Here is a 27,132-nt window from a genome sequence, read left to right as displayed (position 1 = left end):
CAAAAGTCTTGAGGTCTCTTTGACTCCATACAGAACATGAGGGCTAGTAAATCTAGAATAAATTTATGTTTTGGTGTTTGATAATGTCAAAACATTCCATAATAACTTCCATGCTCAATAGTAATATTTACAACTTTTGATTGACATGTAACCTTGCAAGTGCACTGCATCGAAAACATGCATTAGTAGACCAGAACAGTCAAAGAAAAGGTAAGAAACAGAAAAGAAACTGAGATAAGAACTCATGTTAGTTACAGTAGCCTGTTAAAAATATCTAAATCTCTGAACTAAATCACATGATAGGCAGAATCAAAACAAACACATATGTTTCCAGTGTTCATTTCGTAAGATTAACATTAAGGTGCGGTCACAATAGCTACATTTTGGCAAAACTATGTGTGAAAAAAGAACCATTCACTAATGTAGTGATGAAGCACAGCTCACACAGAAGTCACGTTCAAACCAAGCAGTTTTTTTCAGTGTGATCAACTTAAACCAATGGCGAAATCTTTCGCCCTGACGCAAAACGACTGAATTTCACTTGCAAAAATTTGCACAACAGTAAATGTGACTGCACCTTTAGTCCTTAAAGGAGTAGTTCACTTGAAAAAAAAAAAAATGCTGATAATTTACTCACCGCCCTGTCATCCAAGATGTCCATGTCATTCTTTCTTTAGTCGAAAAGAAATTAAGGTTTTTGATGAAAACATTCCAGGATTTTTGTCTATATAATGGACTTTACCGGGAACCAAACCAAAAGGGCTTCAAAGGGCTTTAAACGACACCAGACGATGAATAAGGGTCTTAACTAGTGAAACCATCGGTCATTTCCAAAATAAATAAAAACACCTGGATTCTGTCTCTCATCTCTCATTTAATGAACTCGTTCATCAAAATTAACAAATCTTTTTTCGAATCATTTCGTTCATTTCTGAACCAAATGACTCGAAAAAAGGTTTGTTCATTTTGAGTTCGAACTGGAGAGTCACGAACGCGCATCACAGAACAGAGCAAGGCAAGCATTTGTGCTTATAAAACTTTTATATATAAAATTTTTTATTTTTTGAGCGATCGTTTCGCTTGATAAGTCCCTTATTCATCGTCTGGACTCGTTTAAAGCCCTTTGAACAGTTTGCAGTGAAACTTCATTTGGACCTTGAACCGTTTGGTTACCAATGAAGTCCATTATGTGGAGAAAATCCATGTTTTCATTAAAAACCTTAATTTCTTTTCGAATGAAGAAAGAAAGACGTGGACATCTTGGATGACATGGGGGCGAGTAAATTATCAGCAAAAGTTTTTTCAAAAGTGAACTACTCCTTTAAGAAAAGCTGATCTCAGAAGGAAAAACATCTTGTAAAGACCTCACAAAGAAAGTAGCTTGAGGTTAATATTTTTATTGTTATATATATAAAAAAAAGGAGAGAAAACTAGTTCTTGTTTTACAACCCCATAAACAGTTAGTATCTGGCTGGAAGCAGAACGGTTAGATTTCTGAGATACAGAGAAAAGGCTCTGTTGGAGGTCCACAGAGAAGAAACCAGGTTAGGAGAGGCAGAAATCAGACAGAATCCAGGTGTGTTAGAGAGTCATTCATGAGGGAAGACAGGAGCAGAGTTGAGCTGAAGCGCTGCGGTGGCCCGGGGCAGGAGTGTGTCTCTTACCCCGTTGCTTTGAGTGGACTGGACAGATTGCTCACTGGCAGAAGAGCAGGTACTCATACGGTCTGCGTCTTTACTGTGGGTGGAATGCCGGTGACTTTGGTTCTGAGTTTGCCGTCCCAGGGTGTTGTCGCACGCTTCCCCGGGGAAGGTGAAGGAGCCGGGCCTGCTGGCGGGAGAGGCGGGAACAGAGCTCCAGAACGAGCCGGAGCTGCCGCCCGTCTTCGGCCCGGGACTGCAGGGTGGGATGGAGTCTTTGAAAGCCGGGGTGGCTAACGGGGAGGCCATGGGCGAGACCGTTCCGGGTCTGGGTTTGACCAGAGCTAGCGGAGCCACCGTTGCTCGAGGGATCTGGGCCGGAGAGGCTCCATCCCTGCTTTCTTTGGAAGCGCTTTCCGTAGGGTCCGTCTGTTTGGGGTGAGGGCTCGCAGGAACCTTCACCTTTGGCTCTGGCTCTGTGGTGCAAGAGGGTGAGGGACCCCTGGAGTGAGGCCTAGGGGACATACCTGATATTTTGTCGAGGCCGTCGGGCTCGTGGGCTCCGGGCCCCAGGGCGGGAGAGTGATGACGGAGCGGCTGAGGCAAGCGCGAGGGCTGGGGAATACGGGAGGGACGAGAGCGGGAACCCGACCCAGCCGGGGCCCCTCCGCCTCCTCCGGGGGCCATCCCCTGACCCCCGTTCCCTCCAGCCTGTACACTGCTGCCTGAGACACCAGGGCCCTCCACATGGTTCCTCTGGTAGTCTATGGGAGATGTAAGCGCTACAGGAGGAAAGAGAGATTTCACTGAACCATTTGCAGATGAGCACAACAGCTGACGAGGTGTAACAGCCAAGAAGATTCTTATCAAAACGACTGAATTTCACTTGCAAAAATTTGCATAACAACAGTAAATGTGAATGCACCTTTAGTCCTTAAAGGAGTAGTTCACTTTAAAAAAAAAAAAAGGTTTGCTGATAATTTACTCGCCCCCATGTCATCCAAGATGTCCATGTCTTTCTTTCTTCAGTCGAAAAGATATTAAGGTTTTTGATGAAAACATTCCAGGATTTTTGTTCATATAATGGACTTTACTTGGCACCAAACCAAAAGGTCCAAATGAGAATTTCAGTGCAGCTTCAAAGGGCTTTAAACGACACCAGACGATGAGTAAGGGTCTTATCTAGCGAAACCATCGGTCATTTCCAAAATAAATAAAAACACCTGGATTCCGTCTCTCATCTCTCATTTGATGAACTCCTTCATCAAAATGAACAAATCTTTTTTCGAGTCATTTCGTTAATTTCTGAAACAAATTACCCAAAAAAAGGTTTGTTCATTTTGAGTTCGAACAGGAGAGTCACGAACGCGCATCACAGAACAGAGCAAGGCGAGCATTTGTGCTTATAAAACTTCAACTTTTTTATGTATTTTTTTAAATGAGCGATCGTTTCGCTTGACAAGAAGACCCTTATTCATCGTCTGGACTCGTTTAAAGCCCTTTAAACAGTTTGCAGTGAAACTTCATTCGGACCTTGAACTTTGGTTCCCAATGAAGTCCATTATATGGAGAAAAATCCTGAAATATTTTCATCAAAAACCTTAATTTCTTTTCGACTGAAGAAAGAAAGACATGGACATCTTGGATGACATGGGGGCGAGTAAATTATCAGCAAAAGTTTTTTTTTTTTAAAGTGAACTCCCCGTATAACAGCCAAGAAGATTCTGGTAATTATTTTTATCATGAAGTTAAAAATTGTTAGCATTCGTTACAGCTTTAGGAATCACCTTAAAATGGACAAAACGTATAACACTAACATTTACCTACAATAATAATGAATGTCTACATTAACTAATATATTTGTGACATTTTAAATGAACATAAGTTAATGTATTATGAATGAAAACGAATTAATAATGAGTAAAAGTATGTTTATAAATTATTTAAATTTTAATTTTACACTGAAAGTTTTAATACAATAGTAATATATTTCTTATTTTGTTTAATTTATCATTATTATTATAGGCAAATTGATATATAAAAATAGTCATTTATGAATAATAATATTTACAACAATAATCACATTTTTAAATAGCAAACATTGATTCTTCAAATTGTTCAGCCCTTAAAATAACAGGGGAATGGATCTTTTTGGATTGTTTTATTAGTATTAAATGCATGTTAAACATCATTTATGACCGCACCTAAAGACCTACTTTTATACTCGTAAGTGTTGCTGGTTGCTGTACCATTGAGGAAATGACGCTGGCTCTCCAGGATTTGGCTGATCTGCAGCATCCAGACTTGTCGTACTCCAGGATGGCTCGAGTGCAGGATAAACGCCTCTTTGCTGCTATTAGACGTTCTGGAGGTCAGTGCGAATTTACAGGGGTCACCGTCCACATTGTCCTCCAGCCCCAGACAGCTCACCTACACACACACAAACATAACGTTTTTAGTTACTCTTTTATTTCTCAAGAAGAAATCAGATGCCAAGAAACAGACGGATGAGGACGCCTGTACCTTGATGCTGTATTTATACAGGTAGCCAGGCATTGAGAAGCCCCTCTTTTTATCTAAAGGTTCACTGAAGATTACAATCTGTTCAAAGAGGAAGACTCTTCTCTCCTTCATCCTGTTCAGCAGGCCTCCGTCCGGTTCGGCCACCATGAAGGTGTCCTGCAGGAGGAGACGCCCCTGAGCAATGATCTTTCCCTGTCAGAGACCGATCAGATGAGTTTAATCCATCCGTTCAAACGTAAAACACCTTCTTGATAATAATCGCCTGACATAAACGAGTTCTTACATCAAATCCCTGGAGTCGACCAACATTCATCATGTCGTTGCATCTTTTTGGTACAATGCACATGACCTCAACCGCTTTCTACAACACAAGAACATCATCAGTATAGAATAGAAAAGATTAATGTGTAAAACTTTACTTGAAGGGGTGTGCATAAGACTGACATGACACCTTCATAATCATGAAATAAATATGAAGTAGGGTTCATGCATGTTTACGACAACCGTCATTAAGTGTCTTTCGCTCAATAATGACATTTTGAATGCAAATATGACATTGTTTGAGATGTCTTTATGACATCTCGACATAAACCAATACATCATAACCTGTCAGTGTCTTTGTCATGACAACTTGACATAAAATTAAGTTAAAGGGTTAGTTCACCCCAAAATGAAAAGTCAGTATTTACTCACCCTCATGTTGTTCCAAACCTCTATGTGTTTATTTGTTCTGCTGAACACAAAGGAAGATTTGTAGATAATGTTTTAATCAAACAGATCTCATTCCCCATTGACTACCATAGTAGGAAAATACTATGGTAGTCAATGGGGAATGAGATCTGTTTGATTAAAACATTCTTCCAAATATCGTCCTTTGTGTTCAGCAGAACAAATAAACACATAGAGGTTTGGAACAACATGAGGGTGAGTAAATACTGACAGAATTTTCATTTTTGGGTGGTTTCTTGAGTTTGATAATTCATCTGCTATGTCATGTTTATGACAGGTTGTGTTATCTTAGTAATGTCAAGCTGTCATGACAAAGACACTGAGAGGTTATGATGTATTGGTTTATGTCGAGATGTCATAAAGACATCTCAAACAATGTGATATTTGCATTAAAAATGTCATAACTGAGCGAATGACGCTTAATGACAGTTGATATGCATAAAACTTCCTTCATATTCATAACATGTCATGTCATGATTATGAAGGTGTCATCTTAGTCTTATGCACACCCCTTCAAGTAAAGTATTACCGAATAACGTTTAAACATAAAATAAAATACCTCCAATTCCACTGAATCAATTCCAATTTTTTTGGAAAATTTGAGGAAATCCTGTAAACAAACAAACAGAACGCATCAGAATCATGGTGAGACTAAGAAGTGTCATTAGGTGTAAAGCAGTGAGATGCAGTCGATGGACAGACCTTAAGCAGCAGCTGGTACTTCATGATTCTCTGAACAGGTTTAATGAGCAGATCAGTGATCTGAAGCCTGTGACCCAGACACTGTTTCAGATCCTGCAAGAGAAGTGATTCAGTTTGACGCTGGAAGTGTTTCATGATGTTCTTGGTGGTTTATATTTGGTGGTATACTGATATTAATGCAGAATGTATGTAATAAGGACATACACGCTGTATAAATACAGATTTAAGATACGCACCTCGAAATAGGTGTCGATATACTCTGAGACAATGTGCTCAGATTTAGGTTTGTTCTGGCAGTAAACAATGTACATGTGCAGCCGTCGCTCCTGAAAGGCATGGAAATATCACAAACAATATTAAATTACAATATAAGAGCAAGTTTGATTGTTTGCTTAAAAAGAGCTCAAAAGTGGCGTACATGTTTGAGGAACAGAGGGCCCAGCCGGTCAGGGTCCTCAAGGCACTTCTCAAGCTCTCCCAGGAAGAAACTGAAATATGAAAGACTGCAGTTAGTTTCATCTCTCTTCAAAATAGTTACAGTATGAAATGAACAGCCACAAAATTGCTTAAATTATCAGACAATGCTGTAAATCTTTTTTCCAATCAATGTCTATCATTAAAAAAGGACCTATTATGCCCTACATTGATGCAGCTGTCAGTAACGTTCTATTTAGTGTCTGTCTCTAGAAAAAGCCCCTCCTCTGATTGGTCGGCTGGATCAGTGTGTTGTGATTGGTCAACCGCTTCGAACGTGTTTGGGAAATGTCCCGCCCTTTACCATAACCGTGAGTTTAACACACTACAAATTAACTTAATCAGGCCCCGCCCCTTTATTTTACGCATGCCTTGGTCAGGAACTATTTAAATGAGGAATATTGTGACACTTTCGTTCCAGGAAGAACGTGATTTTTGTAACTTTGCAGACCTATTTCATTCTTAAACAGCAACACTACTCACTAAATGGGAGATGGAAATGTAAAAAAGCATAATAGGTCCTCTTTAATACAATTCGAATTCATAATACATCACAGATTAGATACATACTCTTTGTGCCAGTCATATATCTGCTGAATGTTTCCAAAAACGATCTTGTCTTTTCCTTTCATATCATCTGGTACTCCATCTTCCCTCATCCTGGTCATATAGCCCTGCCGGACGCACAACACAGCGTCACATCTAGTCACATGATCCCATATCAATATCTCAGCATCAAGTGAATAGTACGCACTTACCTCCACGACCAAACTGAGATCTCTCACATAGTCCCTCTCCGTCTCGATCAGTTCCAGCAGGATGTAACTAAAAGGAGAAAAGGGAGGTGTGTTACAGGCGCTGAAAATGAATGAGGACAGTAACAGAGAGAGGTTGAGAGCACGATGACGTACTGGCGTCTCTTGAGGAAGCCGGTCTTGCGTTCCTCTATTTCATCGATCGGAGAGGAGGAGGAGAGCAGGGAGTTATCTGATGGATTGAAAGAGGGGCTGCTGCTGTCCCCTTGTTCCACAGACAAAGAGCTGGGCCGGTCCTCCAGAGCCTGTGTGGACATGAGACCCTCAGATCAGATCAGACAAATAATATGATGGGTAAGCTACTTGAAATATTATGTTTTTTTTTTAGTAAAGTTCTTATATAATGCTTGGTTATTAAAGGATTAGTAGCCAAAATTAACGAAATGACTCGAAAATAGATTCGTTCATTTTGATGAACGAGTTCGAACAGGAGAGTCACTAATATGCATCACAGTATAGAGCAAGGCGAGCATTTGTTTATAAAACTTAAATCTGATAAGACTCTTATTCATCGTCTGGTGCCGTTTAAAGCGCTTTGAAGCTGCACTGAAACTGTCTTTTGGACCTTGAACCGTTTGGTTCCCAATGAAGTCCATTATATGAAGAAATGTCCTGGAATGTTTTCATCAAAAACCTTAATTTCTTTTCGACTGAAGAAAGAAAGACATGGACATCTTGGATGACATGGGTGTGAGTAAATGATCAGCAAAAGTATTTTTTAAAAGTGAACTAATCCTTTAATAAGTTTAATATTTAACAATAATAGTAATAACAACACTTAGTCAGACCCTGTCCCTTTATTTTGCGTATGCCTTGGTCAGGAATTATATAAATTAGGAATATTGTGACATGTTCATTCCAGGAAGAACGTGATTTTTGTAACTTTGCAGACATTTTGCATTATCTTATCATATCATATCCATCTGTGCATTTCTTACCATCTTGCTTTTGACCAGCTCCTCAATGGCACTGACTAGCTCTGCAGCGCTGGGAGTCTCAGAACTTGAGGGTCGGACGGAGAGACGGGAAGAAGTCTGCAGAGATAAAGAGAGTGAAAGAGGGAAAAAAAGCCAAACTAAATGACACAAAGGAAATACGAGCCATATGGAGCTAAACTGTTATCAGGATTCATTCAGGCATGGATTTAGGCACTAGTTTATTGTCTTTGCCCTCAAAGACATTTAATGCAATTTGTATTTTATCGCAGCATTTAAAGGAGTAGTTCACTTTAAAAAAAAAATGTTGCTGATATTTTACTCACCCCCATGTCATTCAAGATGTCCATGTCTTTCTTTCTTCAGTCGAAAAGAAATTAAGGTTTTTGATAAAAACATTCCAGGATTTTTTCTCCATATAATGGACTTCAATGGGAACCAAACAGTTCAAGGTCCAAAAGACAGTTTCAGTGCAAACTGCAAACTGTTCAAAGGGCTTTAAACGATTTCAGACGATGAATAAGGGTCTTATCAAGCGAAAAAAAATTATAAGCTCAAATTGTCGCCTCTGTTCTGTGATGCGCATTTGTGACTCTGCTATTCGAACTCGCTCATCAAAATGAACGAATCTTTTCCAGAGTCAACTCGCTCATTTCGTTCGTTGAATGAACCAAATGACACGAAAAAAGATTCGTTCATTTTGATGAACGAGTTCGAACAGGAGAGTAACACAGAACAGAGCAAGGCGACCATTTGATCTTATAAAACTTAGACTTTGTTTTTTTTTTCTAAATGAGCGATCGTTTCGCTTCCTTATTCATCGTCTGAAATCGTTTAAAACCCTTTGAACAGTTTGAAGCTGCACTGAAACTCTCATTTGGACCTTGAACCGTTTGGTACCCAATAAAGTCCATTATATGGAGAAAAATCCTGGAATGTTTTCATCGAAAATCTTAATTTCTTTTCGACTGAAGAAAGAAAGACATGGACATCTTGGATGACATGGGGGTGAGTAAATTATCAGCAAAAGTTTTTCAGAAGTGAACAACTCCTTTAAAATAGCTTCACTGCATTATGTTGGATGCATCAGTAACTAATGGTAATAACATTATTATTATGTGTCTGGCATCACACCATTGTAAACATACAAAATCTGCACTCTCAAACAGTCTCTGGTGCAGTTTATCAGTTTTGAAAAGTCGAAAATTATAGAGATAGTTTGATTTCAACCAAAACCATTTATTCATAAAAAAGCCCCATATAATCAAAATGGCTTTAATTCCATGTGATGTGTTACAGCTCTATATGCATTGATAAAAATACACTTTTAGAAGATATACATGTTTAAAATGTACAGTCCTAGTCTTGCAGCCAAACAGACCGAAATAGGACATGTGTCAACAGAGGAAAGAAACCTGCTGCATTTCATGGGGTCTTAAAAAACAAACAATCAAAAAAAGACTTCAGGTTGACAATAGCTTGATGCTCGACACCGGACTCTGGCGGAGGGTTTCTTTACTTTAGGTTCGAAAACTGGCAATCAAAAACATTCATCAAATAGAAATAGAGGGAAATCCAGCAGAAAGTCTCACCCTTGCTGTGCCTTCCAGACTTTCCAATTTGTGTCTGGGTGTGGCCTCAGGTCTGCTTAGCTTTTACAGGCCAATCAGACAGCAGAGTGGATAATGAGGGGATAAGCACAGAGGGGAGGGGGGAGGGGTGTGAATGGGCGGAGTTTGGAGGGTTGGTTAGAGGGGTAAAGAGTGAGAGTGGGCTCTGAGAGACTTCAGAGTCATTGTATAAGGCACATGACCCTCTTTCTACCTAAATCACATCTCCCTGATGTTGACGTTCGGATATACCTGGACACGTCTTTCTGCATTTGAACGCGTTCGAGGAACCCAGTCCGATCAAAAACCAGCGCGCTAGGAGGACAATCGATTAAAGATGGGGCTAAATCATAAATCGTATATAAACCAACAATGTAAAATAAGTAGAAAACTAGAAGAGGAAAAAAAAAAATGAAAAGGGATGAGTAAGGGCATTTTGTGTTTCTAAGTTTAAATCAAACAGATTTAAACAACAGAAAGAGGAAGTTCTGTCTAGATGAAAGTACAATCAAACCAAAATGAGGAATCTGCTTCGAAAAGAACACTACTTCAAAAGTGACAGTTCTCAGGAAGTGGTCGGCTTCTAAATCGCTACCAAAAAAAAACAAGAACGAAAAAAGGCAGCAAATAAAAGTAGAAAGAAAGGGGGTCTCGGGTCTTTTGATAAGCCGGGGGTTATGAGAAAAGAAAGCAATGAGAAATGAAGTGAAAGGAGGGAGGCCAGAAAGGGAGGAGTCAGATGGAGAGATATGGGAACTGAGATAAAACAAAGACAGGACACAAATCAACGTAATGCTATGGTAAACAATACAGCCCAAACAAAACAAAAGAGAAAAACAAATTAGTGTCACAAGCTGTTCTTGAGCAGCGATGAGACTAGCTAAACTCAGCATTTCATCCTATTGTGGCCGTTTTACAGGAGACTACATTCTACTCAAGGAAAAATCTGCCTCTCCATCTCTCTCGGACCCCCTTCAAAGCTGGCATTAACATGCATTTCGGATTCGGAGTGTGTATAGACCAGTGGTTCTCAACACAATATCTGACTTCTTTATTAAAGAAATTGGGAGTGCTGACATATAAAAACAGAGTCCCCGTTTACACGAAGGGAAAATGCAGATATTTCCATGCGGTATGGCCTGTCATTTACACGAAAACCCTGTTTTTATCACAGAAAACGATTATTTCTAAAAACTCCGGCCAAAGGAAATATTTGTTTCTCTAAATACCTGGATTTATGTAAACGTGGCCTAACTAACCACAATTCATTTTGTGATTCAAGAAGTCTCAAGAACTACAAGTTCTTCAAAAAAAAAAAAAAAGGTTATTGAGGGAAAATAAAAATAATTGTCACAATGTTGCAGATTCTTCTTAGCTCTGTTCATTTTAACAAGGCAACATTTCTAAATGGACTAAGATTTGGTAATACAAGTCAAAGGAGTAGTGCTCTTTTAAAAAAAAAATTGCTGATAATTTACACACCCCCGTGTCATCCAAGAAGTCCACATCTTTCTCTCTTCAGTTGAAAAAAAATTAACCCCTTAACGTCTGAATTTATATAGCTGTATATAAAAAAAATGTTTTATGTGTGTTTTTGCCTTTAAGTAGATGGTAAATAATGTTGAGATTATCAATTTCATTTTTGCACAACAAATAAATAGAAATTTTGGTATGTTGCAAATCTGCAACAACGGGCATAATGGTCAATTTGGTATGTTGCAAATCTGTAACAGCGGGCATAATGGTCAATTTGGAGTCTATTTGGTATGTTGCAAATCTGAAACAGCGGGCATTAATGGTCAATTTGGGGTCAATTTGGTATGTTGCAAATGTTGCAAATGTTCCTGATCGGAGAAATCCTCGTGCCTAAACAGGAAATAAGTCCGTCACTTTGAAACAAGTGCTTGTCGAAGGTCCATAGGTCCGTAGTGAATATGCACAAACCGGCATTGGGGGAATGCAGACGTTATCTCGGCTGGTTGACTGAGTCAAATGGTTTGTTGCATATTTGCGACAGTGGGCGTTAAGGGGTTAAGGTTTTTGATGAAAACATTCCAGGATTTTCTCCATATAATGGACTTCACTGGGCACAAAACGGTTCAAGGTCCAAATGAGAGTTTCATTGCAGGTTCAAAGGGCTTTAAACGACACCAGACGATGAATAAGAGTCTTATCTAGCGAAACCACCGGCCATTTCAAAAATAAAATAAGTTTAAGATTTATAAGCACAAATGCTCGCCTTGCTCTGTTCTGATGCATGTTCATCAAAATGAATGAATCTTTTTGAGTCATTTTGTTCGTTGAATGAACCAAATGACTCGAAAAAAAGATTCGTTCATATTGATGAACGAGTTCGAACAGCAGAGTCACGAACGCGCATCACAGAACAGAGCAAGGCAAGCATTTGTGCTTATAAAACGTAAACTTTTGCATTTATTTTTTAAATGACCAATTGTTTCGCTAGATAAGACCCTTATTCATTGTCTGGAATCGTTTAAAACCCTTTGAAGCTACACTGAAACTGGACCTTGAACCGTTTGGTTCCCATTGAAGTCCATTATATGGAGAAAAATCCTGGAATGTTTTCATCAAAAACCTAAATTTCTTTTCGACTGAAGAAAGAATGACATGGATATCTTGAATGACATGGGGGTGAGTAAATTATCAGCAAAAGTTTTTTTTAAAAGTGAACTACTCCTTTAAGTTTGTTGGTCCATTGAATCGGATTGGTCTTTTTCACCAATTGCTGAGATCATATATGCCTAAACAAACCAAACTAAGGAGGAAAATGCACCAGGTTCCAAAACAAATAAGCCAGGTATGAAAGTTTGCTGAGACCCCATGATTAAGAACCACTGGTCTAGATATTAAAGAGATAATGCATTTACAGCATTCCATTGCATCATGTGATTTGACAGATATGTCTGCAAAATTGCAAACGAATAGATAAAAATGCTTAGTCATTTCTTGCATTTCCTTTGATTATAACCCCCTCAGTAATGTTACTAGGATTAAAAGGGGGAAAACTGCTCTCTTGGGCAAAGAAATTAGATAAACAAGAGTAATCCAATGAAATAATTTGATAAGTAATCAGAAATTATTGATTAACGGTGAAGAAACACATTCCACCCTTATTAAATATGATAAGAATCCATCCAGGATTATCCAAAAGGCTTGCATGTTAATGCCAGGTGTCATGGGGCCAAGATGACAAGATTCTTTATGATCAAGGTTAATATGATCAGAAAAACAGATTTACAGTGCTTGCATTGTAGTCACAGTCAGGACTGCATATCCCATGAGGAGATACAAGCGCTGGCACACAGAAGTTTGAATGGGTTTGAGGATCTCTAATGAGGTTTAAGGCTGGCAGTGAAAAAATTAAAAAATCAAATAAAAATTGTCCAAACTAGCGCACCAACCCTCCTCCTCAGTCCCCCGCTCTGCTGCATCACGAGCGGCTCACCTTGTCATCCTGTGCGTCGGGCTGGAGGAGGCTGTGCTGTTGGATGGCCATGGGTGGAGGAAGAGGCACAGCATCAGCTCCTTCCTCTCCCTCTTCCTCTCCACAGCTCTGCATACCTGATGATGATGATTTAGAGAGGGTGCCGCTGCTCAGACCCTCGTTACGCACCCTCTGTGGAGGATCAGGGACGAAATCATGCATTAGGTTACATAAACAGAAAGTCAGCTTTGAAAAGTATGGATAATATTTGAACTAAACTGAAACAAGCTAAAACATATGAGGTAAAGTCCCTACTGAAAATGACTGCGTTTATATCTATTTCGATTTGGGCAACATTGCAATTAAACTTTACACAATCCTTTTATCATTTAATTAGTTTTTTTATTTTTTATTTAAATATTGCTATTTAGGCTATTTCAGTTTTAGTTTTTATTTATTTCTTGTTAATAATTTTAGTGTTAGTTTCTCTTTTTCAACTAATATCTATATATTTTTTCAATTAATACAAATATTTTTTTTTTTTTTAAGTTACCATGAATTCAAAATGGACAAGTCCAATTAATGGAATATTGAAGTATTGATTATAAAGTATTTACAAGTGCACATCATTATTTTGATGACAGCACTGTCACTTCTCTTCTCTGATGACGTTTACCGGCGCGAGGGCGGGGCAACCTCTCACCCACATGAGATCGACCAATAGCAAACCACAACCATTAAATCAATTCCCAATTGACAAAATCAAGTCCCGCCCTACATTCTTTCCTGTCGAGAAGCCATTTTACTCAGATATACTAAGTATGTAGTCAGTTTATACATAATAAATGTAGTCAGTTTATACATAGGAAAAAAAAAAAAAAACAGGAAGTGCACCAACCTCCTCCAGAGTCTCATCCTGTGGCGTGGCAGCGCTGTCGTCCGAGTCTTTCTGCGAGCCTGGGTCAGCGTTCTTTCTGACGTCACGGCTCTTCTTGTGTTTGTGTGCTAGCTTCTTCACGTGGCCGTCGGCTTTACCGCTGCTGAGTCTTCTCACAGGACTGGTCAGCCATTTCCTTAATGTGTTGCCAGGGCGTTTGGGCCCAGGGGAACTCTGGGAGCCCATCACATGACCTGGTTGCAGGGTGGCAGAAGAGCCTGGCAAGATGGCATCGTTACTGCACACAGAGAGCGCGTCTGGAAAAACATACAAAAATATGCTCATGATTTTTATCTGAAATAGGCTTGGGATGATTTTTGGCAAGCGTTTCAGAGATGCGCCCACCTTTGTGGTTAAAGATGCCCTCCATCTCCATGCTGCTGCGGGAGTGGGCGATACAGAGTGTGGCACAGGGCACCAGGCCCTCCTGGGCAGGGGAACGGTCCGTGGTCCTCACCAAACACCAGTCCGGCTTATCGTGGAGCCTCTCTAGTACCTCCACTGTCTGTCCTCTCCGCACCGTCAGTTCATTACTGTTACCGGCCATGAAGTCATGGATGACCACTGTCAGCTCACAGCCACCTGATAACTAGAGAAAAAAAGACATGTTTTTAGTCATAGTGTTTGTCTTTAGACGAAAACGTTCTTCAAATGTTGTCAATATGTTTCCATATCATATTTATTCATTCATTTTAGTCCATTTTACTATGCCTGGAATGGTATAAAAAAAAAATGAGATTCAACCATTCAGACATTAACGTAGCAAAGAAACCATCAGCATGAACAAAATATATGATGAGAAAACTGCCCTGAAATAATATTACATAATTAGTATGATAAAGCATTAATTACTGTGTTTTGACTTAATTATTTATAGTGCATTGTTAGAGCAAAAGCATATTTGCAACGAATTACACATTCTTACGCAACTTAAAGTTCATGGGTGCATTTGCTTTGTGTGTAGTCTGTGAATAAGAATTCAATTTCTTACATTTTCTATGTACTTGACAAGATGTTTGAAGATTTTAAAATTTCCGTAATTGGAATACGGCTAAAATAAAATATAAACATTAGATAAAAAACTTTGTTGCCTTGGCAGCTACCTGAGATACAATAAGTTTGAGTACTAAAATTAATAAAACTACTAATAATAACGTTAAATATTAAAATATTGTTTAAAAATGACACAAAAAAAATCGAAATGAAAAGTGAAAAATACTAAAATACATTTTATGCATTATTCTGGATAAATTGAGAATCACATATTTTTTTTTTCAAATAGAGCTCACTAACAGACAACTAACAAAAATAACATGCAATTCACTTGAGGTTCTGACAAAATGTTAATTGCTGCACTATTTAAAGTGTTTAATTAATCTGAATGAATTATAAAAAAAAAAAAAACAAACAAAAAAACAGGTTGAATCGATTTTTGATATTTGTGAATCGATTCAGAATCGTCCAAGTCCGCATCGTGATGCATATAAGAATAGATCTTTCCCCCCACCCCTATAATAGATTATAAACAATACACTGCAAACATTTCCATAATTTTATGGACGAGATCAACTTGTTTTCATAGGCAGGATGTGTATCCTGACCTTGTCACTGTCCAGCGTATTCTGTGAGGTCCTGGAGGCCAGAGAGATGGTGTCAGGCTGACTGCTGCCGTCACCCTGACTGTCCAGATCCTCTCCATCCCTGCACACATAAACACACACAGGAAATTAACTCCTAGTCTAGGACTACAAGTCCTTACATTTCAGAAAGAACAAATCCAGCAAGGGCAAAATTAAGCTGAGGGGTAAAAAACGTTTTTAAAATTTACAAGTAAGAATAGAGAAGTTTCACTGGCCTGGGGGTGTATCTGCGCCCCTTGTGTTTGGATGTGGAGGCTTTGGGGATGTGGATGGGCTCCTTCAACGCCCCCTTCAGGTGCACAGTGCGCTCCTGAATCACTTCACGGATGTGCTTTATCCAGTCCTGCTTGTTCTCAATACCGGACGCCTGTGTTTATATGTGCAGAGAAAGAAAACAGAGACAAACACAGTGTTGAGTAAGAGTACACACTTCTTTCCTGTTCTATGGTGAACTAAGGGTGGGTTAACTGTGTGTCCGTACTCACCATGGATCCATGTTTGCATCCCTGACTTAGCTTCATTTGAAATATAGAAATATACAAGGTTTTACTGCTTTATAAAGTACCATATATCATACTACATGAGACAGAGGCCAGAAAGACAGGGACAACATTAATAAACATGTTTTGTGATAATTTCGAGCCAATTTTGCCAACAGGTTTTGATGAATGGTTTTTGAACTTTATCAATACAAATCTAGTTAGAATATCATTGATTGTGATTAATAACTATAATTTAAAATTACTTTTAAATCAAAAAGTATATAAACTCTTATGTGTGTGTATATATTTAAGCTGAGTGTTTTTCTTTGGCTGATAAGACATACAGTAAACCACATATAAGCCGACAGTAAATTACACATTTCACTGAAGAAAGTTTGAAACGGTAGCTTTACAGTTTGAAAGCAGCATGCAGGAAATGAACAGCTACTGTGAGACAGCAGCCATTTGCAATACACACACGTCACTACCATAGAGACTAGAGAGACTATTCTTGTTTTTTTGTTTCCTTGCACTTTTTTTTAACATGCAGTGAGAACCAGAGAAGCGAGTGCTCAGATCTTACCCCATAATCAGTGTCAAGGATTGATACAGATTCATTTTTGTTTTCGCTAGCACTCTCTCAGCCTGAGATCTTCAATTTTAATAAAGTAATGTAAACTAACAATAACATCCTCTGTGGCATGCTATCCATTACTACAGAAAATAATAGACATTCTTCCCTCAGTGTGTAAAAGCAAGCAAAAAAAGAAGAAAAATGCATTTTTGTCAACCGTTTTATTTAAGCTTGCTTTTACAAACTGGGATAGTAAATTATTTTCGTGGAAAGATTCTTCACACTGAACGTGGATATTTCCCTTTTACTTATTAAAATGCAAAGGGGACAATCTACACAGAAAGTCAGAGCAAAACACTGCCATGCTTTTCAACAGAGCAAGAGAGAGAGTCACCTTGAGAACAATCTTGTTGTCTGAAGTTGGGGTGCGTCCAATCCAGAGGGCAAATTTACATGGATCTCCTTCTACGTGCTCGGTAACGCCCAGCTCAGAGGTCTGCAGTCACAACAAAGCATTTAAAACGAGATCTGCTGCATAACAAAAGCTTTAACCTTGCTGTGAAACTCACAAAAAGCTTGCTCTTGTAGATGTACTTGCTCCTGCCATTGGAGTCTTTAACCTCCTTGCTGAAGATCAGTGACATCTCGAAGAGGAACAGGTGACGCTCCCGTCCCTTACGGATCAGGGTCTTGGGATCCCACACCTGGAAAGCCTCCTGCAGGATCAGTTCTCCCTGGGACTCGATGTTCTCGTCAAACCCTAAAGACATTCAGTTTAATAAGAAACCGTTGCATCCGCCTCACTTGTGTGTTTGCACGTCTATGTGTGTCCGCTGACCTTCCAGCATGCTCAAGTGCATGGCATCGTTGGCTCTCTTGGGAACACTTAGCATGACCTCCAGACCATCCTTGATTTCACCTTTGCCTTCCTCGCAACACGTCAGGAGCTCCTACAAACACTTGAATTACCACTGAGCTTTTAATCAAACCAGTCAGTGAGTTTCCGGGACGAATCCCATATGTTTTACCTTTAGGAGCAGCTGGTACTTGGTTATTCTCTGAACGGGTTTGATGAGGTATGATGAGATGGAGTTGGCCAGACGATGCCTCTGTTGAATTTCCTGTAACAGGAACATCGATACACTTGGCATTCAAAATGGTAACTTGCAGGAAGACATGATGATTGTTCAAAATAAATGCAATATATTAATCATAACAGAAACATTTCTCACGTCAAAATATCCTCCAGCATGCTCAAGAATAAGCTGAGTGGAGTCGGGTTTGTTCTTGCAGTAGTTCACGTACATCTGGAACTTATCAGCCTGCAGAAAGTAAAGACATGCATTTTTTAATGATCTGAAAGAAGCAGGTACAATATTAGTATTCAAACACAATTAACTCTATTCACCCAGGTCACAAAACAGTGGCCCACATCTTCAGGAAGCTGCTCGTACTTCTCCAGCTCTTTGAGGAATATACTGGTGACAGACAGAAAGAAGATCGATACACGTGAGCAGGGGCGAAAATTTCATCAAAATGTTGGGGGGGACAATAAACATAACAATTCTCAAGAGCAAATTTTGAAGGGGACACCAATAATACAGGCAAAAAAATACAGAGGAAAGCCTTACTACTATTATTAGTGTAGCATGGAGACCATTTCATACTTCTTAAAATTTCTTTCTGGTTTAAGCCAGCGGCGAATCTGTTTACATACTCTCCTCACGCAGCGCAGCGATTTCATTTCATTCATTGACTAATTCTTTAACTATATTAAATGATATAAACCAACTAAATCACAGTGAAAGCGTTAGAATCTAAATGCACAGCGCACCCGGGCTTTCTCATCAGTGTATGGCCAATATTGTAATGTTTAATGACATGAAGATAGTGTCTGTTATTATTGTTATGTACAATTAAATACAATCGTTGCTGAGTCTGCGGTCTGAAAACTTTACCTCAGATCATCCGTTCACTGAATGAATTGAGAATCTCACCTGAAAAATCCAATAACATCAGCAATTGTCATTCAAGCAGCTGATTTCTGTAAATGAATGCAAAACTAAATGTATATTGCAGCATAGGGCGAAGTCAGGATCCATCAGCACCGATTTGAGACAAAAATAATTTAAATTGTATATAAAACTATGTAAATGGCGCTCTGTGGCGCAGCAGGGTTTTGAACACGGTCCTGAGCCGTCGCTGGGCGCCGCGGACAGACGCCGAACGGCGCTGCCGGTGTGTGTACACTCAGAGAATAATGTGTTCGAATTTTAAAGACGTGGCGCTGCGCGACGCGCCGCTACGCTTCTCGTCCGGTGTGCGACCCCCTTTACTGGAGTTCCACAACTATTCAAAAACTATGTTTTTCTCTCCCGCTACCGGAATGTGTGTGTCTGAGGTAAAAGGGACGGAGGCGGTGGACCAACGCACTGTGAGGCAAGGGAGAGGGGTTTCAAAATGTTTAGAACGCTTTTTTCGTAATTGCCCCGTTTGCATTTGTGTTATTTTATTTCTTAATTATTTTAAGAATATATCATTACATTATTTACAATACACATATTTTAATGGTTTTTTTTGGGGGGGACAACCTTCAGATAGGGGGGGTCCTGACCCCCCCGACCCCCCCGCGATTTCCGCCTATGCACGTGAGTCACTTATGGAGGACAGGAAACTAACTGAATGCTGAACTGGAGAATTGATTCAGGTTTAAAGGAGTAGTTCACTTCAAAAAAAAAAACAACTTTTGCTTATAATTAACTCGCCCCCATGGCATCCAAGATGTCCACGTCTTTCTTTCTTCAGTCGAAAAGAAATTAAGGTTTTTGATGAAAACATGGATTTTCTCCATATAATGGACTTCATTGGTAACCAAACGGTTCAAGGTCCAAATGAGAGTTTCAGTGCAGCTTCAAAGGGCTTTAAACGATTCCAGACGATGAATACATGAATAAGGGTCTTATCTAGTGAAACGATCGCTCATTTCAAAAATAAATAAAAAAGTTTAAGCACAAATTGCTCCGTTCTGTGATGCGCGTTCGTGACTCTCCTGTTCATCAAAATGAACGAATCTTTTTTCAAGTCATTTGGTTCCTTCAACCGATCGTTTCACTAGATAAGACCATTTATTCATCGCCTGGTGTCGTTTAAAGCCCTTTGAAGCTGCACTGAAACTGTCTTTTGGACCTTGAACCGTTTGGTTCCCAATGAAGTACATTATATGGAGAAAATCCTGGAATGTTTTCATCAAAAACCTTAATTTCTTTTCGACTGAAGAAAGAAAGACATGGACATCTTGAATGAAACGGGGGTGAGTAAATTATTAGCAAAAGTTTTTTTTTTAAAGTGAAATACTCCTTTAAAGTGTTTGTGTTAGTGAACTCACTTGTGATGGAACTCGTAGAGGTCCTGCATGTTACCAAAAATGATATGCTCTTTGTTGACAATCCCTGGTGGGATTTCCTCCACGCCACTGGTCATCTCCCAAAGATATGTCTGGATGAATAAAGAATCAAATTGATAGATTTATTTAAATCATCGACTGAAGTCAATGATGAATCATTTTTCTAATGTTTTCAGGACAATTGATGCAAGTAGCACTGAACAAAACGACCTAATATAGACTAAAATACTCACGTCCATACACTCTCGCAAGTCTCGCACATATGTTTTTTCTGTCTGGATCAGCTCAGCCATGATGAAGCTATGAAAATGGAAAACAAACCAGAAAATGTAAATCTCTCTTCTTCTGAAATTTAAGAATTCTTTAAACATTTCAGAGTCCATTCAGAGAAAATAAGACATACTCCTTCCTGCGGGCGGACTTGCGCTTCTCTTCATTAAGCTCGTGGGCAGCATCTCTGAGTTTGACCTCTGACCCTGGAGCACTAGCTGGGATGATGTCCAACTGCAGGTCTTTACTCTGGAAATGAAAAACAACTTGGTTTAGTCCTGCATACTTCTGACTCCATATTTATTGCAGGACTTTTCTGACTGATTATATTTACATGCACAAAAATTTTCTGATATTAACTGGAATGAGGCCATATTCTGATTGTGTGAGTGTCATGTAAACATAACATGATCAAGTAAATAATCTGGTTTCAAGAAATTTGATTGCAACAGATGCCACATAGTAATACAAACTTTGGCTCATAAACACCTTATTCTGAATATCCACTATAACAGGATATTCCTGTACATCTGTCCAAACATAGTTCATTCTTGGTGATATTAGATACAGGCAGTGGTAAATGGTTGTGTTATTAACAGTGTTGTTATAAACTAAAAGTACACTGTAAAAAAAAAAAAATCATGATTTGTAATCATAACGTTTTTTCTTCTGTCAAGTCAACTCAGATAATTTATGTGGTTCAGCTAACATAATATTTTGAGTTTCTGATTATTAAATCACTCTCCTTCATTGTATTAACTCAATTTTTCAATTACAACGAACTTAAAGTTAAGGCAACCAGGTTACGTCATTTTTTTTTAAGTTAAACCAACAATATTTTTTACAGTGTACTAAAATTTCTAAAACTGAAATAAATATAAATTAAAGCTAAATAAACTAGCAAAAAATTGAACATATAATTCAAATTATAAATATAAAAATAAATGCTAATTTAGTATATTAATAAATAATATAATAGTTTGCAACACATTTTGCTTTTGTTTTATTGTTATGGACATGAATGAGAATCGTTTAGAACCGATTACGCTATTGTGTACAATTAATTACTGTAATTAAATTAAATAGCGTGTGATAAATAGCACCTCCAGAAGAGATTATCAGGAAAAAAATATGAATATGCTAATTACATTCAGGAATATTACAATAGCTGTGAATCTTGTAAAACTATTATTTAAAAAGTCTGAAACATAATATGTACCTTATGAAGACTTTAAATTTTGTGAGGACTACTGATGCTTAATGAATCTTGTAAATAGTGATCTTACATAATCTGCAAACAGCCCTACTTCTCAATAGATAAATATAGGCCATTTGATGATTGGCAAAAGGAAACTATTTGTCCAGATAATGGCTCTAAACCATGTGTGCACTCATGAGGATGTTGTATGATTCAATATCACACATTACGAGAAGAAAACAACATACTGCTTTGTTCGAGTCTGAAGAGATGCCGAGGGCTTTCTCGAGAGAAGTGCGATACTTGTCCATGCGAAGGGAGAAGTCTCGATAGCGTTTGTCCACGGCCGCGACCCATTTCTTAATCTCAGCGGCGTGGGAGTGGCCCTTATCGCAGAACCCATCTGCTAACTGTATCAGCAGTTTCACCCGCTCTTTGGTTTGCTGAGGACACAGGGACAGAATCAGCTTTAGGGAACTACAGTGTTAAAGGAGTAGTTTTGAGAAAAAAAAAAAAGTTTTGTCTTTCTTTTTTCAGTCGAAAAGAAATTAAGGTTTTTGATGAAAACATTCCAGGACTTTTCTCCATGTAATACACTTTCTGGGCACCAAACTGTTCAAGGTCCAAAAGACAGTTTCAGTGCAAACTGTTCAAAGGGCTTTAAACGATTCCAGACGATGAATAAGGGACTTATCAAGCGAAACGATCGCTCATTAAAAAAAAAAAAAAATAAAGTTTAAGTTTTATAAGCTCAAATGGTCGCCTTGCTCTGTTCTGTGATGTTCGTGACTCTCCTGTTCGAAATCTTTTTTTCGAGTCATTTGGTTGTTTTCATCAAAAACCTTAATTTCTTTTTGACTGAAGAAAGAAAGACATGGCCATCTTGGATGACATGGGGGTGAGTAAATTATCAGCAAAAGTTTTTTTTTTTCAAAAGTGAACTACTTCTTTAAAGCTTGTCATCGTTGTGGTGCTGTTGTACCTTGGCTGTGATGTGGAAGTCCTCGTGCTCCTTCAGAAGCTCCTGTGTGTGGTGGATGCTGGAGCCCGTGGAGGTGTGTGTGGACAGATAGAACTCACCGGTGTCGTGGATCCACTCCAGAGCCTGGACAATGAGAAAACAGAAAAAACCCCACTTTAAAATACACACGATTAAAGTGTCATAAACCACCCTGTTTTAGCACTGCTCATTCACATCTCAGGCCCTGTTTACACATAGCCTGGCTCCGCCCTCCTACATACTTCCGCTCAATTCAGTACTAAGTCTGAGATTGTGGTGTATTCTTTGGTTTTCTCCGGTCAATTTTTTACCGTCCAATCAGCGAACAGAGGGAGTGGCTGAGAACAAAGATGTTGATGTCGTGCACTCGTTTGAGTGGAACACTATGAAAAACAAATTAGTAGAAATAAAACTGGAATATCGACTTTATTCAGTCTTTTCTCCTCTTCTGTATCAGTCTCCGACGCTTGTTCATTTCATCAAACATATCTTAATTCAAATTAGAACAATCTACATCTTATGAGCAGTCTTAAAGAAATCTTATCTTAAGATTTGACTTATCTTAAGACTTGACAGTCTTAAACATCTAATCTTATGAGCAGTCTTAAAGAAAAAACGTCGGGCTGAACTGTGCGTTTCACACAACATGACTTGCTCACGGTGAAATCAGGAGTGTTCAAGTTGTCGAGCAGTTCACACCACACAACACAACGTGATTGATCCGCAACAGGAGGTCACGCACTACACGAGTTGACAACAACGATTCTATCTTGTCTACAAACCACGTTTTGTCACGAAAAATTCCCGCGATAAGACGAACCGGAAATGATGCAAAACATTCAACATTCAGTGCTTCAAACTGTTTGCGCGATGATTTGCTCTGAGAAGAAAAAATGCAAAAAAAGAAAAAAATAAGATTTACCCAGTGACCTCAACCCATTCCTTGCTTTGATTGGCTGGGGCTCATGACATCACTGAGGTTGAGTCGCGCAACAGCTCTGGATATCTAGCATGTTAGATATTTTTCTGGGCTCGGCGACACGTCTGCGAGCATCTTTGATGCGTTGTTGGCTCTTTCATACTAACAGATTGGCAAGCGTTCATCACCCGCGATAACACCCTGACCTGTCGGCGAGCTCAACGATTTGCAAATCGGGCTTAAAATCCTGTAGTGTGAACTTGGCTTAACTTGTAAGAATAATCTAAGAAGTTTATTCAACCAGCCACAGGAATCAACCGAAAATATGTGCATGCTATGGCACATCAAACACATCAAACACACACACACACACATACAAACAGAAGATGAAAAAGGTAAATAATTCATGTCTCTGTGCAATGCATCTTAAATAGAGGCATGATACTGAGTCAGTCTGTCAGTCTCAGGCTTGGGCCAAGAAAAGAGGAATAATCAGACTGATCAGACATGAAAAGGAACAGATGGAGAAAGAGAGAGACATCAAACCTGTTTGGCACTGCGTTCAAACACCACATACTGCTGACACTGGTCCAGCCTCCTCTTCCTCATGGTCCAGAAGTGAAGAACTCGATTCTCCCTTTGCAGCAACTCGTTCAGGATATCTACAAAATCACACATGAACACTCTTCAGCATGATGCAACACACCAGCACCACTAGGGTACGTCCCTGAAGTCCTGTTAAACCTTAGAGCTGCACGATTCTGGAGAAATTGCAATACTTGTCTCACACTTTACTTGTGTCATTACTGGATTAATCAGCGTTTTTGAACAAATCTCTTCAGTGAATGATTCAATGACAAATATATTTTAACCATATATGCAAGCATGGATATTGATATCATTATTTTAACATTAATACAATAAAATGTATTTAATCATAGATTTATAAATCAAATGGGTAATTCTACTGCTTGAATTGCGCTCATGGTAAGAAAAGAATAACAGTGTAGCATAATATAGTAACAATAGAGTGCCGAAGTGATGATGTCACTTTGTAGGACAACTCGGAAGCTAGCGGCACATGGGTTCCCTCGATCGAAAAGCTATGCATTTTCCCCATAGACTTTTGGAAAATCGCAAAAAAATAAGATCTGTGTTTAACAAAGAGTTGTGACCCTTACATAGACACTTTTGTCTATCAAGGTAATCTTTACAAGTTAATCCAAAATGTATACATTTTGAACCCTATATAATTTTTTCTAAAAGCACAAGCAGACACAATAAAGTTTAAAAAACCACAAGCAGGTTTTAACTGTGTGTTTTATGTCATAGATCCAAACGTGAAAATATTTAGAGGCTTTTTTCATCACAGACCTTATTTCAGGCGATTTAGCAAAAACCCATTCAAAAATCCCATAGACTTTAGAGCGAGGGAACCGGGAGTGCTAAAATGCTAACTCACTTCCGCATTTTGGCCAACAGAGTGACGTTGTAACTTCGGCACTCTATAATAACATAGTATTATAATATGGATAGAATCCATGCATATTTAAATCAAAACTTTTTTTTTTTTACAAAAATGTAACAATTTTATTATTTTTAATAAAACTATATATTAAGTGGGTAAAATGTAACAATTTTATTATTTTTAATAAAACTATAGATTAAGTGGGTAATTCAAGCTTAAATTGCTTTTGATGGTAGGAAAATCCATTATTAATATGATTATTATTTTAGACTGGCTTATTACTTGATAAAATATTTACATAATTATACTTGATTTAGGACATCTATAAATTAATTGATTTTCACATCAATAATTTGACTAAATTAATGCTAAATCGACAGCACTAAAGACAAAATCTGTGTGTGTGTGTGTGTTTCATGAAGGTAAAGGGACGATTCCCAGTGGCGTAAGGCTGTCACCATTCTGCAGTAAGTTGCCATCTCTGTGCGGCGAAGGACTGACCCATTTATGCTTTTCTTATCTGAGTCATTGTAAGCACACTCAGAGCAAAAGAGGGCTGCATTCACAACTGGGCTAAACTGGGCCAAAGTGGGCCAGATGCTGAAACTCGGTGAGGTTGTAGCGCACAGGGCGGCCACTAGATGGCGGAACAGAGCTATTGCAGAATGTATACACAAAGTACAATCAACAAGCACTGTAGCTAAACCCCTATGGGGACGACAGACTGTGTTTTGTCATGTCCCCAGACAGGCAGCAGAGGGAAGACTGGTAAATAAGAAGAGAACATGCAGAGAGCAGCATCTGTAGCCCTGTGGTTTGAAATGCTACAGAGACCATGTGTTTATTATACAGTATGTCTCTCTGGAATACTTGATTCTGATTGGCCAGATGTGGTATTCTACAGTCAAATTTGTTTTGGGTATGTCCACATAACTGTGTAACTGTTTAACTATACACTTAACTGTGCAGTCTGACTGTATATTATCCTGATAACACTTTCTTTTGTTGACATTCAAGCCATTAAGAAAGCAACATTAATCTTAGCTAATGTTATTCTTGACATTTTAAGAATACATTTTTAAGATCAAACGTCGTATCTGTTAGCATTAGCTAATGCACTGTGAACTAACATGAATATGAACTAAGGTTTACAAATGACAGACTGTTATAAAATGCTACTTTTATCCTTAATGTGACATTTCTGAGTCATTATCCGGAGCGTTTTGACGTAAAGCTGTGGGCAGTGACTCACTTTTGACCTGCTGCTCTGGAGCTTTGACGTGACTCAGCATCCCCGGCATGCTGACACTGTTTCTGTGCATGTACTTCAGGAACACATCGGCATTCCGCCTGGCCAAGGTGCACGCCTGAAACACAGAGCGCAACACCGAAATTACCCAAACACAGCCCATCTGCAGCGATTTAAAAAAAACAAATGTAAGATTTTTTAAGGCCAGCACAAAGAAAATGAATAGTAGGTCAATGTTTATGATAACATCCTAAACCATAAAATGACTTTATATATATAAAGTCATTTTATGGTTTAGGATGTTATCATAAACATTGACCTACTGTACATGACCCCAGCTCGATATTCATATATATATATATATATATATTAGGGCTGTCAAATGATTAATCGTGATTAATTGCATCTAAAATAAAAGTTTGTGTTTACTTAATATATGTGTATAATTATATATATATTTATATATATATATATATATACACACACATGCATGTATATTTTAGAAAAAAATATTATTTATATATAAAATATTTATATTTTATATATAATATAAATTATATACAGTATATACATGAAAATATTTCTTAAATATATACAAGCATGTGTATGTATTTATATATATAAAATAATTATATACAGTGCACCCACATATATTATGTTAACACAAACTTTTATTTTGGATGAGATTAATCGCAATTAATCGTTTGACAGCCCTAATATATATATATATATATATATATATACACACACACACACACACACACACACACACACACACACACACACACACACACACACACACACACACATATATATGAAGAGTTCAGATGCAAAAGCCTCTAAATGCCATTTTTAATTTTTAATGCCATCTTTAATGATGATTTTTGTCAAACTTGTATATTTAAGTTCAGTGATTTCACTTAAATGGCAATGATAATTACCTATTAATTGTTATTTAAGTGAAATTACTGGAGTTAAATATACAAGTTTGACAAAAATCATTAAAGAAGAAAATTTCAAATGGCATTTAGAGGATTTTGCATCTGAACTCTTCATATATATATATATATATATATATATATATATATATACACACACACATACATAAACAGTGTATAT

The 27,132-nt window shown here is 38.3% G+C and overlaps 1 protein-coding gene across 12 annotated transcripts in view; it reads right to left on the bottom strand.

Moving 5' to 3' along the window:
• The window catches only part of trioa (trio Rho guanine nucleotide exchange factor a), a 130,671-nt gene that overhangs the window by 7,874 nt on the left and 95,665 nt on the right, over nucleotides 1–27,132 (bottom strand). For 6 of the 12 annotated variants that reach the window (XM_089123116.1, XM_089123120.1, XM_089123117.1 and 3 more), the window contains 31 exons: nucleotides 26,017–26,131; nucleotides 23,843–23,958; nucleotides 22,360–22,482; nucleotides 21,626–21,820; nucleotides 20,313–20,428; nucleotides 20,143–20,209; nucleotides 19,892–20,001; nucleotides 17,915–17,984; nucleotides 17,739–17,828; nucleotides 17,535–17,627; nucleotides 17,345–17,456; nucleotides 17,076–17,266; nucleotides 16,901–17,002; nucleotides 15,936–15,965; nucleotides 15,666–15,817; nucleotides 15,412–15,511; nucleotides 14,156–14,399; nucleotides 13,772–14,067; nucleotides 12,895–13,065; nucleotides 7,822–7,917; nucleotides 6,980–7,128; nucleotides 6,827–6,893; nucleotides 6,639–6,742; nucleotides 6,013–6,082; nucleotides 5,831–5,920; nucleotides 5,595–5,687; nucleotides 5,452–5,502; nucleotides 4,447–4,524; nucleotides 4,164–4,355; nucleotides 3,845–4,070; nucleotides 1,665–2,422 (listed from right to left, as the gene is read on the bottom strand). In XM_089123116.1, coding sequence (XP_088979242.1) covers nucleotides 1,665–2,422; nucleotides 3,845–4,070; nucleotides 4,164–4,355; nucleotides 4,447–4,524; nucleotides 5,452–5,502; nucleotides 5,595–5,687; nucleotides 5,831–5,920; nucleotides 6,013–6,082; nucleotides 6,639–6,742; nucleotides 6,827–6,893; nucleotides 6,980–7,128; nucleotides 7,822–7,917; nucleotides 12,895–13,065; nucleotides 13,772–14,067; nucleotides 14,156–14,399; nucleotides 15,412–15,511; nucleotides 15,666–15,817; nucleotides 15,936–15,965; nucleotides 16,901–17,002; nucleotides 17,076–17,266; nucleotides 17,345–17,456; nucleotides 17,535–17,627; nucleotides 17,739–17,828; nucleotides 17,915–17,984; nucleotides 19,892–20,001; nucleotides 20,143–20,209; nucleotides 20,313–20,428; nucleotides 21,626–21,820; nucleotides 22,360–22,482; nucleotides 23,843–23,958; nucleotides 26,017–26,131 — 4,467 coding nt within the window. The remainder of the gene's footprint in view (nucleotides 1–1,664; nucleotides 2,423–3,844; nucleotides 4,071–4,163; nucleotides 4,356–4,446; nucleotides 4,525–5,451; nucleotides 5,503–5,594; nucleotides 5,688–5,830; nucleotides 5,921–6,012; nucleotides 6,083–6,638; nucleotides 6,743–6,826; nucleotides 6,894–6,979; nucleotides 7,129–7,821; nucleotides 7,918–12,894; nucleotides 13,066–13,771; nucleotides 14,068–14,155; nucleotides 14,400–15,411; nucleotides 15,512–15,665; nucleotides 15,818–15,935; nucleotides 15,966–16,900; nucleotides 17,003–17,075; nucleotides 17,267–17,344; nucleotides 17,457–17,534; nucleotides 17,628–17,738; nucleotides 17,829–17,914; nucleotides 17,985–19,891; nucleotides 20,002–20,142; nucleotides 20,210–20,312; nucleotides 20,429–21,625; nucleotides 21,821–22,359; nucleotides 22,483–23,842; nucleotides 23,959–26,016; nucleotides 26,132–27,132) is intronic. The other 6 variants (XM_089123124.1, XM_089123126.1, XM_089123125.1 and 3 more) reach the window with 4 other exon arrangements.

Source organism: Pimephales promelas, chromosome 18 (assembly GCF_988280905.1).
Source record: "Pimephales promelas chromosome 18, fPimPro1.hap1.1, whole genome shotgun sequence".
Classification (NCBI taxonomy): Eukaryota; Metazoa; Chordata; class Actinopteri; order Cypriniformes; family Leuciscidae; genus Pimephales; species Pimephales promelas.
Note: the sequence above shows the minus strand (reverse complement) of the source record. Positions and strands in the feature narration are given on the sequence as shown.